Source organism: Cyprinus carpio, chromosome A5 (assembly GCF_018340385.1).
Source record: "Cyprinus carpio isolate SPL01 chromosome A5, ASM1834038v1, whole genome shotgun sequence".
NCBI lineage: Eukaryota > Metazoa > Chordata > Actinopteri > Cypriniformes > Cyprinidae > Cyprinus > Cyprinus carpio.
Window position 1 is genome coordinate 4,947,823 of NC_056576.1, and position 14,861 is coordinate 4,962,683.

The 14,861-nt window shown below is 35.6% G+C and overlaps 1 protein-coding gene across 1 annotated transcript; it reads right to left on the reverse strand.

Annotated features, from left to right (window-relative positions):
• Window positions 1-4,760: 4,760 nt before the first annotated feature.
• On the reverse strand, window positions 4,761-12,736 carry LOC109102975 (cystatin-A-like). The gene is made up of 6 exons (XM_042757298.1): window positions 12,586-12,736; window positions 7,893-7,974; window positions 7,718-7,737; window positions 5,666-5,735; window positions 5,317-5,424; window positions 4,761-4,940 (listed from the first exon to the last, which is right to left on the reverse strand). The coding sequence occupies exons 3-6, from the start codon at window positions 7,735-7,737 to the stop codon at window positions 4,821-4,823; spliced, it is 318 nt and encodes a 105-aa protein (XP_042613232.1). The 5' UTR covers window positions 7,893-7,974; window positions 12,586-12,736; the 3' UTR covers window positions 4,761-4,820.
• Window positions 12,737-14,861: the final 2,125 nt, after the last annotated feature.

A 14,861-nucleotide genomic window follows, 5' to 3' on the forward strand; every position in this document is an offset into this window, starting at 1 on the left:
ATTTTACATAAAAATATTTTGAAACTGTTGTGGTACAAAGTGTGTGATTGCAGGATGACTTCATTCTGATAAACTTGTCCAGACCCAAGCTGTAATCTGCTAAATGCAACTATAAGGTATGAAGATATGAACAAATATTATAATATACAGCCAGGTGCTTCTCAATAAATTAGAATGTTGTGGAAAAGTTCATTTATTTCAGTAATTCAACTCAAATTGTGAAACTTGTATATTAAATAAATTCAATGCACACAGACTGAAGTAGATTAAGTCTTTGGTTTTTTTAACTGTGATGATTTTGGCTCACATTTAACAAAAACCCACCAATTCAATAAATTAGAATACTTCATAAGACCAATAAAAAAACATTTTTAGTGAATTGTTGTCCTTCTGAAGAGTATGTTCATTTTCTGTACATGTACTCAATACTTGGTAGGGGCTCCTTTTGCTTTAATTACTGCCTCAATTCGGCGTGGCATGGAGGTGATCAGTTTGTGGCACTGCTGAGGTGGTATGGAAGCCCAGGTTTCTTTGACAGTGGCCTTCAGCTCATCTGCATTGTTTGGTCTCTTGTTTCCATTTCCTCTTGACAATACCCCATAGATTCTCTCTGGGGTTTCAGTTCTGGTGAGTTTGCTGGCCAGTCAAGCACACCAACCACAATGGTCATTTAACCAACCTTTTGGTGCTTTTGGCAGTGTGGGCAGGGGCCAAATCCTGCTGGAAAATGAAATCAGCATCTTCAAAAAGCTGGTCAGCAGAAGGAAGCATGAAGTGCTTCAAAAATTCTTGGTAAACGGGTGCAGTGACTTTGGTTTTCAAAAAAACACAATGGGACCAACACTAGCAGATGACATTGCACCCCAAAATCATCACAGACTGTGGAAACTTAATACTGGACTTCAAGCAACTTGGGCTTTGAGCTTCTCCACCCTTCCTCGAGACTCTAGGACCTTGGTTTCCAAATGAAATACAAAACTTGAGAAAAGAGGACTTTGGACCACTGGGCAACATTCCAGTTCTTCTTCTCCTTAGTCCAGGTAAGACGCTTCTACAACTGTAGCCAAATTCCTTGACATGTCTGTGTGTGGTGGCTCTTAATACCTTGACCCCAGCCTCAGTCCATTCCTTTTGAAGTTCACTCAAATTCTTGAATCGCTTTTGCTTGACAATCCTCATAAGGCTGCGGTTCTCTCGGTTGGTTGTGCATCTTTTTCTTCCACACTTTTTCCTTCCACTCAACTTTCTGTTGAGATGGTTGGATACAGCACTCTGTGAACATCCAGCTTCTTTGGCAATGAATGTTTGTGTCTTACCCTCCTTGTGAAGGGTGTCAATGATTGTCTTCTGGACAGCTGTCAGATCAGCAGTCCGTCCCCATGATTGTGTAACCTAGTGAACCAAACTGAGAGACCATTTTGGAGGCTCAGGAAACCTTTGCAGGTGTTTTGAGTTGATTAGCTGATTGGGATGTCACCATATTCTAATTTGTTGAGATAGTGAATTGGTGGGTTTTTGTTAAATGTGAGCCAAAATCATCACAATTAAAAAAACCCAAAGACTTAAACTACTTCAGTCTGTGTGCATTGAATTTAATACAAGAGTTTCACAATTTGAGTTGAATTACTGAAATAAATGAACTTTTCCACGACATTCTAATTTAGTGAGAAGCACCTGTATGTATGTATGTATATATATATGTGTGTGTGTGTGTGTGTGTGTGTGTGTGTGTGTGTGTGTGTGTGTGTGGATATTGATATATAGATAGATGGATATAACTTACTCAGTGAAGACTAATTAATTTACACAATGTATTTCTTATTTATTGTAGTTTTTTGTCCTATTGCTTGTAATTATTTTCTTGTACTTATTTCATCATTGACTGTTTATTTATCTCAAGTGAGCTTGAGTTTTTTTTTTTGTATTATTTTCTTGTATTAGTTTGATATCGACATTGGTGACAAGGATTATGAAAATTCTATGGTATCAAAGATCTTAATATCATAAAACACCTTTTTAAAAGAAAAAATAACTATATCAAGATATGTATCGTTATCATGATATGAAATTTCTCATATCGTGATACAAGATTCTGGTCATATCGCCCACCCCTACTGTAAAGCATCAAATATAGATTTTTAAGTAGGCCTTTTATATGCAAAGACTTTCTTGGACACACACACGCATTTAGAGTGATTATGCGAACAGATTGGTTAGCATTTAGCCTGGTCTGTGGCCGGCTTTACTAAGAGTCAGGGCAACAAAATTCAATAAACAACAAGTTAATATTAAGAATAGCTAATATTAAAATGTGAATTAAATTGTGAAGAAAATATTGTCGTTTTGCTATATTATGCAAAAACGGTTCTAAACAAAGCCGTGTTGTGAATCTCTTCACACAGCAGTGTTTCATTTCAGAATTAATTTACCTTTTTTGAACACCTTGAATCGGTGATTCACCGAGCCATTCATAAAACATAAAAACAGTTTCTTACTTCGTTCCTGAATGAATCAGCAGTTTTTAACAAATCGATTGAATAAATGACTCAAAGACTTTAAATATTATTAATTAAAACATTAATGTCATTATTTATGCAATTTGTAAGTGCAGATTTCAATTAATTATACTTGTCTCTTTAAAAATAAAAAATTAAGCCACTTAGCCAAGGTAACTTTTCAGCATAGCCTATTTTATTTGAAGTATATCCCATGTATTCTAATACATGCGATAATGTCTCTGGGCTAAGCCCCGGATATCCACTCACTGTAGAACTGCCCCTGGAATCAAACCCATTATTTCAGCACTTTGCTCTACTGATTGAGAATGCATTGTAAAAAATGGAGCTTTAATAATTTGAATATGATGGATTATCAACTAATTATGTACCTTTCTTGGTGTGTTTAGATGTAGTATATAATGTTTTTATTAACATCAAGGTGCATACAGCACCAACAAGTTTGACAGTTGAGGCAAATATATATATTTTTTTTTTTCGTTTTTTTTTCTTGTGCTTGCAGGTTCATTCAGACAGTCAACATTTGTGGCACCAAATGCATTGAAAGTCACAGATCAGCTGGAATTTTGGAAAAAGGGTGCTGCCTGAATCCCATCCTGGTGTTTCTCATTGGAGAGCTTGTCAACTTTGACTCTCAAAATGACTGAAATTTTGAGAAAAAAACACCACAAACTCATTTTTACTGTATTTTATTTACACTACCAGTCAAAAGTTATTGAACAGTAAGATTTTTAATGTTTCTTAAAGAAGTCTCTTCTGCTCACCAAGCCTGCATTTATTTAATCCAATTTTGAAATATTTTTACGATTTAAAATAACTGTTTTGTATTTGAATATATTTTAAAATGTAATTTATTCCTGTGATCAAAGCTGAACTTTTAGTATCATAACTCCAGTCACACGATCCTTCAAAAACCATTCTAATATTCTGATTTGCTTCTCAGAAAACTATTATTATTATTATTGTTATTATTATGTTGAAAACAGCTGAGTAGAATTTTTTCACGTTTCTTTAATTAATTTTTAAGCTAGTGCATCTGAGAGGTCAAGATTTGTAATCTGTACTTTTAAAAAGAAAATGTTCAAAAATGAAAAATAATATCAGAACTAAAACTCATGAGTTATTGTGATTTTGGGGGGGGGCTGGGATGGTAAAAATAATGGTTTACAGTGCAGTACTACAATTGGATTGTTTTTACAGGTAAAAAAAAAATTATTAAACGAAATGAAAATAAACTCTACAGTACTGATACTGTAAATGAAAATACAGTAATAATACTGTACATAAAATACAGTAAAGACATTATTGTACTGTAAATGCAATTACAGTAATAATACTGTTAACATTTTACAGTAATTTACTGGCATCCAGCTGCCAGTAAGTTACTGTAAAATTTACAGCAACCTATTTACAGTGTGGGGGATTCTGTAGAGACGAGCTGAGCAAAACTCCCCAATTAAAGACCAAAGCATTTAACGAGGTCGTCCTCCAGGAGTGAAACAGGACAGATGTGAATATTTGTCATGAATTTGTACACTCAGTGCCAAGCAGGGTCAGAGCAGTATACTTTAAGTTCTGGAGGACATACTAAGTACTAGAATATTATACATTTGCTGAATTAAATCTCGGGTGTACTCATTTCTGCAATCCTTCATTTAAACAAAATTTGGCTAATTTAGTTATCTTACAGAAAATATTGGCATATATTTTGTTGTTTTTATTAAGTATATGTTTAATGTGTTTCCATTTTTCCATGAATTATATTAGTGATCATTAAGAAAATACATCTTTTATATTTATTCAGAGGGGGTGTACTCATTTATGCTGTGCACTGTATCTATTTAATATTTAACTTTATTTAGCAAGTTCCATTTCCTGAACAGTATATAAGAGTGGAGTAATGGATGTTAAAAATTCAGCTTTACTTCACAGGAATAAATTTTATTGTAAAAGATATTTCAATAGAAAACAGTTTGCGTTGTAATAATATTTGGCAATATTACAGTTTTTACTTTGCTTTTTTATTTTAATATTTTTTATTATATTTATGTTTTTAATTGTTTAATCATTTATTTAATTAGGAAAATTCAGCACTTTCTCCTCAGTTATTTCAGCATAAAACAATTTTAGTAATGTGAAATGAATGATTTTGTTTTTGTTTGCATATATTCATTTATTTTGGCATTGGAGGTTTTTTATTTTTGTTTTATTAGTGATTTTTTTTTTAGTTTTATACAACTACAGGTTCTGTTTGTCTGTTATTTGATAAGACAGACTGTGCCAACTATGTGCAGTTAGAAGTGTTTAGAAGGGGAACAGAGGGTCACTGTTGGATTTTGGATAGCGGGTATCTTGCACATTCCGTTCTCCTCCAGCTGCTTGAAATATCTTTACATGAACACACGTCTCTCCTCCAACGTCCACCTGAGAGAAAGAGTTTATACACGTTCATTTATACAGAGAAACACTACAAGTTCATCTTGCCAGATGTGATGCATTAAAGCAGCAAGTGATAAATGTGATCTCTTCAACTCATTCATAGCACCAACAACTTAAAATCAGTCTTTTTCCATGATGGGCAACATTAGAGATAGTGACTGCTGCGGACTTGGACTAGATTATTCCAGCAATTTGAAAAAATGTTTTATCTTATGCAAATGCAGAGAAATTCTATACAGTGAGTTGGGGCTTCTTCACAGTCAAGATGCAAATCACTTGATATTAAATTATCAAATTAAAGGTGTCTTGGAATAATTCACAATCCTAAAATCATAAAATCATCATAAAAACACACAATCACCTTTATCACATATGTGTAGTTTATTCCACACTCATTTGTGGAAATAAAATCAACAGGAATGTAAACCGCAAAATTGACTCCAGCCGACTCCTCTACTTGTGACTTCATCTGAATAAACAGAAGATTGAATTCATCAGTCTCTGAAGTTATGTCAAAAATTCAGATATATGTAAAAAAAAAACATAAAATGAATTGTGACTTTAACTGAAAAGCAAAACAGAGTGATCTCTTAAAAAATAAATGTTTCCCCATTTCTCCATTCACAGCCCCAAAGTAGATCGGTTTACTACGTAATAAAAACAAAACAAAAACAATGCATTCACAACATGAGTGATTTTGAGTCCTTTACCTCAAGGCACATCCGCTTCACCTCTGGAGTGACAGGCTTCACCGGGCTCCAGTCAGACATCACTGCAGTGCTGATGATTAAACAAACATTTTCAATGAACCAGAACTTTAAGGAGGTAGATTCCTGATGAAGTCATAAATGACATCTTCAAAGATCAACAGACAGGCAGTTACATATGGTCTGTTTACATATATTTTAGAGTAGATAAACAATAGTTTATTTACAGCTAATGCTATGTTTCACCCAGATGTTTATCATGCTGATAAAGGTCGGTTCAGAACAATACAATCATATACAACTATATAAGTGTAGATCATTGCTACATGCTCACCCTAGTAGTGATCTAAGATATGGACACTTTTGTATTTAACCTTTAAAGCTGGAATATGCTTTGAAATAAGATAAATAAAATAAATATTTATTTCCATGGCATAACAGCCTGCGCAATAATGATTTAAAATATGTGAAATAATTAATAAATGTATTTAACTGTAAGGCAAAACATATTTGAAATGTTATGTTTTTATTTCCTTCCCATTTAAATTTTTGATCTCTGTTGCTTTTTAAGTAACCTTTTATTGTAAAGCACCTTGGATCAACAATGGTTGTGTTAATGTTGTGCTCTATAAATAAATTGATTCGACTTGTCTCACGGAAAAATGTAAGAGGAATTTTATTTATTTATTGTTTTATATATTTTTTTTTTATTATTGATGTTATTTATTTTGTTTGAATTTTTTTTACAGAAATAAGATTATATGTGCGAGCACAAACACACATGTATTGTGATATGATTTCATGATCTGATAGAATTGTCTGCTTATTATCGACCTTAAATCCAATATCTTTCTCACATCTCCCATACAGAAAGAGAGAGAGAGAGAGAGAGAGCAAAATCCCCTGACTTGGAATGCAACCGGACACATGGACCCCAGATGAGGAGATGAGGCAAACCCCCTGGATGTGGCAAAGGACCATTAAAATCTGCAAAAACATTCCCAGGACTTCATTTATCGCCTGTCATCGCTTGGACACGGTCAAACATCTGAACAAACATCATATGTTATAGGTTGAAATCAGAATTTCACATATGACGGTTTTCAAATCTGAATTGGTCATGGGGTCAACACAACGTGGGTGGTTGAGACCATAGACTGTATAAAAACATGGACGTAGTGTCCGTGACATCACCCATAGACTCCTGAAGAGCGTTTCTGAAGCTCAAAGTGTGCATCACCATCTTGGCAGCGCGTCACCGCGCGACTCTCCCGGATAATCGAAAATGGGCAAAAAGGCGGGAGCTGGTTGCTGAAGCCACGCCCACTTAGCTCAACAGCCGTGTCAGCAGCGGCAATCCACCTGTCACTCAAGTGGCCATGCCCTTAATTATGCAGAACTTTAAGGCTTAATATAATTTAAACAGATGAGTTATAAAAAAATTCACCCCCCTCACAGTTGTCATGAAGGGCAAAATTAGCAATATAGACCAAAATAATTTTTTGAACCAGGCTGTAAACATTTTTTTTTTCTGCTGTAAAGTTGGGCATTTTAACATGGGGAGTCTGTGGGATTGACTCCCTTTTGCAGCCAGCCTCAAGCGGCCAGTCGATGAATTGCAGTTTTAGTCACTTCCTTGTTGGCTTCACGAGAGAAAGCGGGAGGTTGCCGCACGGTTTTTACATAAGTTCCATGGTATTGCTACTGGGGCATGTTGTCACATTTCACGTCCATTCTTTTGGGTTAAATAAAGAAAAACGTATACACTGTAATTATAAAACAAATCGACATATTTGTACTAGACAAGTATGAAATTAATGTGGATAAATAATTATACTCTGAACCCCATGGATTTACACAAACTGAGAAAGTCAAAAAGTGTTAGGTTGTGCCCCGCTCTCCCCTACTATGTCATATATTTTTGATTTCAGATTAAAATACAATGTACAATTAATATTGATCAGTTATTCTCAGATTTATTCAGTTTGCTAGACTTAAACTGTGTAAGTAAAGTAGGACTTATTTTACTGCTTCCATGAATCTGAGCAGGATTACCTTGAATTGGATCCACCCATCTACAAAAAAATACAATTGATATTAAAGTTAAAAATGAACATAATTTAAACATACATAAAAATGTATAATTTAAAAACTATTATGGGAAAATAATTCATTTTTTTTTTAAAAAAGCTTCTAAGTATGTTGTAAAAGCTTTAACACATATACTCACTGTTCTTGAGATCCTGAGATTCACCAATAACAACAGCAGCGGTTGTCTCTCCAACTGGGCGGAAGAAGAGCTCCTCCTACGTCTAGACATAATCATTGGGGTGGAGAAGGTGCAACTTAAAACCACAGACAGAGATGAAGAAGATGTTCTTCCATGCAATTTCCTTGTAACCGAGAATTACTGGCAATCCAGTGATAAGATTAATGAGATTAATGCACATTTCAGCAGGTCATATTTTCATCCATGATTGTGTTTCCTTAACATTCTTTATATTATCATCAACAGCCACTTTGATGTTATAGTCTCAGGGGTTAATTTTGATTTTAATTAACAGAAACTTTTTATCTTCATGCCTACATCGTTTATTTCTGCTACTTTGTTCATTCAATCCAAGATGGCAGCCAAGGCAGTCTATTGTTTGAGTGTCAGTGCATGAGGTCCGAGTTTTTTATGTTTTTATGTAAGATTTGTTATTTCATTTAAGTCTCATTTAAGTCTGAATGAGTGATTCTCTCAAGAAAAATATCACTACTTTCAATCTGGGATCTTTGTATGCTGTACTTTTATTGGATGTTATCGGATTGCCACAGAACCACTTTGGCCTGCTTGGAATCCACCTGCTGGTGTACAACTCCTAAAAAATGACAAATCCTTACTTTATAGATCCTCCAAGTGGTTCAGTGGCTGCTAGTGCTCTGCTATTTGGGGGAAGTAGTTTTGCAGTAGTGATGTTAGGTTCTTGAATGAATCGTTCTTTGAAAACGGTTTTCAGGAAGTAACCGGTTGAGCTGGTTCACAAATCAAACTGAATCGAACTTTACTATCACTATCCGGGTTGATGACGCAGGACGCATAGCCCAAGTAGCACGTCCAACTCAAAAAGAACCGATTGAGCCGGTTCAACCAACTGTTGAAGCTTGCCAAGGATTACCGAGGACTCAACAAGAACCGAATGAGCCGTGGCAAAGTTTGCCAAGGATTACCAAGGATTCTAATGAGTGAGTTGACGATACTGTGCAAGCCTGAGGCACGTACTGCTTATGACTGTTATTAATTTACATTTTATTAAAACCTGCAAAAACCTTTCTGTCGAGTGATGTAAATACATTTTACAATAGGTTATTGTGCCTGCATATTATATTTAAAGTTGCTTAAGCGAAATCAAGGAGTTTATAAGACTGGTTTATTCATTCTTTATAATGTAAACATGTAGAACATATCCACGTTTGTGCATCAATGTCTGTAATATGTGCTGTAGGTGTGAAACTTTTAGGAATCTTATCCAAGTTGTAGGCTAGACAATATTGGTCAGTCAGTCGTATCTGACATGAAGGATCCGCCAATGAAACTGTGACCACAAACATCATTAATTTAAGTGAATTATATGGCAATAATCAGCAATATGCTTTCACACAAATTACTTTTTTTTATGTTTCAATTTGTGTTGACACAAATGACTTCTTTGATTTTTTCTTTGATATAACATTGCACTGGGTTGTTAGAAAAGAAATGTGTATAGACTTTATTGCTTGATGATGTCAGGAACCAATGAATCGACTTTTTGAACCGGTTCAATGAGCCGATCTGTCCAAAAAGAACTGGTTCGTGGGAATGAATCGTACCTTGCATCACTATTTTGCAGTGGATTACAGCCTTATTTTAAATCTGAATTATGAATCTGATACTGTTGGGTTTCTACTGGCTGAGTAGCACATGGACTATCAGAGCAGTGGACCTTGGTTGAGGTCTGAAGGTGAGGATTTTCTTCAACAACATTCTACGATCATCCCAAGATCTTTTGATGAAAACAATTAATGAGATATTATTGGATTGCCGCCACATATTTTTGAGTTTTGGCTTAGGACTATTAGGAATCAACCTAGGCTACTGGTGTACAGCTCTTAAATTCTCTGAATTAAGGACTCAATTTTGCTGCTGGGTTTTTTCAGGCCTGTAGCATATTTACTGTTAAAGCTGTGGACCCTGTGTGTAACAGGAGTTTATCCGGGTCTATAGATCTCCCCTTTTCAGCTGTTCAGTCTGAAATCCACCTGGCTACCTGATTTATCCTTAAAGGGTTAGTTCAGCCAAAAATGAAAATTATGTCATTAATGACTCACCCTCATGTCGTTCCAAACCCGTGAGACCTCCGTTCATCTTCGGAACACAGTTTAAGATATTTTAGATTTTAGTCCGAGAGCTTTCTGTCCCTCCATTGAAAATGTATGTACGGTATACTGTCCATGTCCAGAAAGGTAATAAAAACATCATCAAAGTAGTCCATGTGGCATCAGAGGGTCTGTTAGAATTTACTGAAGCATCGAAAATTCATTTTGCTCCAAAAATAACAAAAATTACGACTTTATTTAGCATTTTCTTCTCTTCCGGGTCTGTTGTGAACGCGACTGCTGTGACTGTTGACGTACGACGCTGCTGACTTGTGCGAATGAGAAAGAACTGCCAAAGAGAGACACGTCAGCAGCGTCGTACGTCAGCGGCGTCACTGCAGTGTTGTGAACGCGCTCACAACAGACCCGGAAGAGAAGAAAATGATGAATAAAGTCTTCAGTCAGTTTTAGCTACAGCCTTGTCTTCCATGCTGCTGCTTACTCAAATCCATTCCACTTGGTTCATTCAGAGTCTACATAAATTATACTCCATCCCATTGTAACTATTCACACCTGCTGCACTCCCGCGACACAGCAAGGTAAAGAAAGCCTATTGGCTCAGGTGGGTCTGGATGTGTGCTCACATGCTGTCACTAAACAAGCTGGTATTTAGGAACTTTATATGTATAATGGGTAAATACCACAAAGCTAGATACTTTAAATTTAAACCCAGCTGCAAAATATTAGCTTCTGATCTACATTTTTTTATTGTCATCACTTTAAAAAGTCTCCTCCACTAAAAAAGCTCTGAATACATCTCGTATTATAGAACGGTTTTTAAGTAAATTGTAAAAAAAATATATATATATTTATTTATTTTTCTCTCTGCTCTGTATTTTTCTATATGTTCTGTGTTCTTTGTTCTGTATTCTTTGTTTCTTTTGTATTGAATTCTATTTCTGCAATAAAAGGGGGGGGGGGGTGGAGCTGGTATTTAGGGTGGGGTAAAGGTAAAGAAAGCCTATTGCAGGGCTATTCAATTTGCGGCCGGCCAATCATCTTCATCTGGCCCGCGAGAAGAGTGCAAATCGCAGATATGCCTTCAATTGTGTTTGCACTAATTAAGTTAGTTTGTCCACAAGGTGGCAACACTGGGCCGGGCCTGTCGGAAAAAGAAAAGGAAGAGACACAGTGTTGCCAAGTTCGCAGTTTTCCCGTGCAATTGGGCTACTTTAACAATGTTGAAGCAATTCCAATAACATGATATTTATCCCCTGGAATGCCAATTTAGGCAGGGAAACCCCGCCAAAAACCGTGATTTTTAACTAGGGAACCCCTCGAAATGCAATTGAGCTTTGCAATTTGGGCTTGTTTTAAGTAGCAATTGGACGGGTTTTCTTGTGAAAACCTGGCAACCCTGAAGACGCAACAGCAACAATCTACCGGAGACCGCAACATCAATAGACGGCACGTTGACAAGCGCTTTTGTGAGGGAGTTATGGGAGTTAACTCTAGTTTAAATGAATATAAAGACAGTGTTATCGGTCATAACATCTGTCGAGAAATAGCGCAGACTGGATGAAGGTGATTATCAAATGCAGTATAGTTTGAAAGTCTGCGCGTTCGACTGAACGTATGCTGGCTAGCCGCTTCGGACAAGCGCGCCACGAGCACTTCAAACGACCAAAACCGACACAATTATGTCAAAATGCACGTTTTTGGATAGTGATTTTGTAAACACGGCCCTAAATGTGTTATAAAGTCCAAAATAATCGTAAAGAGTTGGGAGAAAACCGGATATGTGTCAGATATGCATCAGGCAAGTCAGATTTTAAAGAAACAGCGCTGTTATCGAGAAATAACTCGACTGTTCTAGTCGCTGATTAACTTTTGTAGCTTGAATAAAAATTTAATTTATATGGTTTATGCATATACAATTTATAGTTTATGTGACGATTTTTTTTTACATTCACTTAAATTAAAAGTTATATTTTTCAGAGCCTAGATAAAGGTTAAAAAATAACACTTTTCAATTATACTGTAATGTTGAATTGCTATAAATAATGGCTAAAATTGAGAAGAAGATGCATTTAATGGAGACACCATCAGTAGTATTATCAAAAATTTGTTATTAATAAAGAGACTTGGTAAAGAGATGTCATTAAACATATTTAGGGTAGGGTTTATGACCTGTACTGTGTCCAGCCACCTGGGGGCGATCAAAACGTTTTGCTTTGGTTTTTGCTTTGTCATGGAGTGTAGACTGATGTGGGGGAAAAAAACATAAAAAAGTGAAATAAATGAAAGACTCTGAATACTTTCTACATCCATTGTAAGTTAAGTGCGGTGGAAAGCATCTCAACAAAGCAATTACGCATCCTTTTTTGCACCCCATAAATACATTTCCAGATCTGCATCTCAGCATCAAATGCCTAAGAGTTGGCATGGCAACCCTGGATAAAGAAAGGCTACTTGCAATTTAAATACAATAACCTAGCAAACATTCAGTTCTAAGATAAACACCATTCAATGTTAATAAATTAGGTATACCAAACAATCATAAAACAATAAGAATTATATCTTGCCTTTATGCTGAGGTGGAAATGAGGATCGCCTCTGCCAGTGTCTCAGTCGCTGTCTGTAAAACTGACTGAAAGCAGCTTGTGGTGCAGTTAATTTCCATTACCTCAAGTTTTTCCTTTTGGTTTCGGTTTTTGATGTCATCTCAGTGACTCTGCAGTTTCTGTCTCTATGAAGCAAAGCATTACGGATTCATTTACAGTGTATGCAGGAAACATAAAGTATATAAAACTCATTTCCCTCAGCCTATATTTGTTTAACCCCATCTCATTAAGGTGTATTAGTAGGACGAGTTTCTGTCTCTATTTGGTGTACTATTTATACGCACAAATTGACTTTGGCGTGCATATAATACGCACCAACCCCACACACCTAAACCTAACCATGTACCATATGTACGCCAAAATGCGTATCATATGCCCGCCAACAAATTGCTTATCATATGCACGCAAAAACTGCGTATTATATGCACGACAAACACGTGCATATAATATGCACGCCAAAGTCAGTTTCTGCTATAAATAGCATGCCAAATAGAAACCGAAAATCATGCTATTGATACGCATTTTCATAAGACTGGGCTCATTTGTTCCATAAAAAGCACCAATCTGTGTATTCTGAAAAGAGACCTTTTTAAGCATGCAATTTACTTTCCCCTGTCTGTTACCTATCATTTTTTGGCTATAAAATGCCTACACACCCAAAAATTGCAGGGTTTTGAGGTGTAAAAAATGGATTTGCAAACAGATTTGCAGTACCTGATCAGATCTGCATCAGTATCCTTATCAACTCAAATTATTCTTGATACCTTTCAGAAACATAATCTTCATGTAACGTTAGATCAGCTGGTCATAAAAGAGCTCATCAGTTCATTGTCATCATGCAATCCTCTGTTGAAAGCTACCTCTAAAGATGGTCCTTTTGCCACTGCTTTCAAGCGCATGAAATATTACAGAGAGAATTTTGAGCTAATTCAGCCTGTTGAAATAATTCTTCAGTCTGAAAAAATAGATTTTTCCAATATACACCCATCTTAAATTCATTACAATAGCTGCTTAATCAGAAAGACATTCTTAATAAAGTTGTTAATAGTCATACAGGACAACAAATCATAAATGAGGGAATTTACAGATCTTTCAAAGATGGTCTTTGAGTCTAAAGAGAATGAGTTTCTCTCAGCGACTGAGCTCAGACTTTCTGTCTGTACATAGATGACTTTGAGCTGTCTAATCCATTAGGAACGTCACGCAAAAAGCCTAAAATCTGTGGGGTTTATTGGATTTTAGGAAACTTACCACCAGGTTCTAGTTCATCATTGTCCTCAGTTCATCTCGCTCTGTTATAAAAGAGCAGTGGTGTAATTTAACAAAGTGATAATACATCATTACAGTACTTAAGTATTTTTTGGGAGTATCTGCACTATACTTGAGTTTTTATATTTCAGCCAACTTTTACTTTTAATTTTCCCGAAGCATATTCGTTACTTACTACAAAATAGTCAGAAGTCAGAAGAACACGTACTGCAGGAAAGCAAGTTTGACAAATCAGTGGTTTGGCATTTGCAAGCAGACTCATGCTCTTGTGCAAACAAGTGCGCGCACAACCGCGGATGATAAATTTCCCACTCAAGTCGAGTCTAGGGTGTGCGATATACAGTATATCTTCTGCAGTAATATGGTAAGTGTTGTTGTAATGATGTGCAATCACACACAGAGTGCACGCACGTTAATTTATTAGTCTACTAAAACTTTAAATTCCAGGCATTCTAAATTGTAGACGGCAAAAATGCTTCTGTATGTTTTTTATATTTATATAATTTAATATACTTTTAGAAATAAAGGTACAGAAGCTGTCAGTGGGGCAGTAACTTGTAACTTTTAGGTACTAACATGTAAATTTGTGTTTATTTTATGTGTATTTGAGTTAAATTTGTGGTTTGTTTATGTACAAATGTTTTTTTTTTGACTTGTTATTATCCGTTTTAGAACTTTTGTACCTTTTTTTTCTGAGAGTGTATAGTTAACTTAATCTATATCACACAAATAGTACCGATTTTCTGCAGATATCAGCATGAACAAATTTAATAATCAGTTTATACAAGTTCAATAAAGCAATGTGACTTACATTTTAGATATATTGCTTGTTTTTGCTAAATTTTGCCAATGAAAATAGTTCCAAACAACGATCACAGCACTGTTTTGCGTCTCTGAGCAATGGACGGTGTTTAATTATTGAATGAATCAGCTTTTTGAACAAATCGGTTGAATAAATGATTCAGTGA

Coding starts and splice junctions, on each gene's coding strand:
- LOC109102975 (XM_042757298.1), bottom strand. CDS start 7,737: ATGGGTGGATCCAATTCAAG. Junction 5,736..7,717: donor ATGGGTGGATCCAATTCAAG/GTAATCCTGCTC, acceptor TTTAATCATCAG/CACTGCAGTGATGTCTGACT. Junction 4,941..5,316: donor ACTACACATATGTGATAAAG/GTGATTGTGTGT, acceptor TCTTTCTCTCAG/GTGGACGTTGGAGGAGAGAC.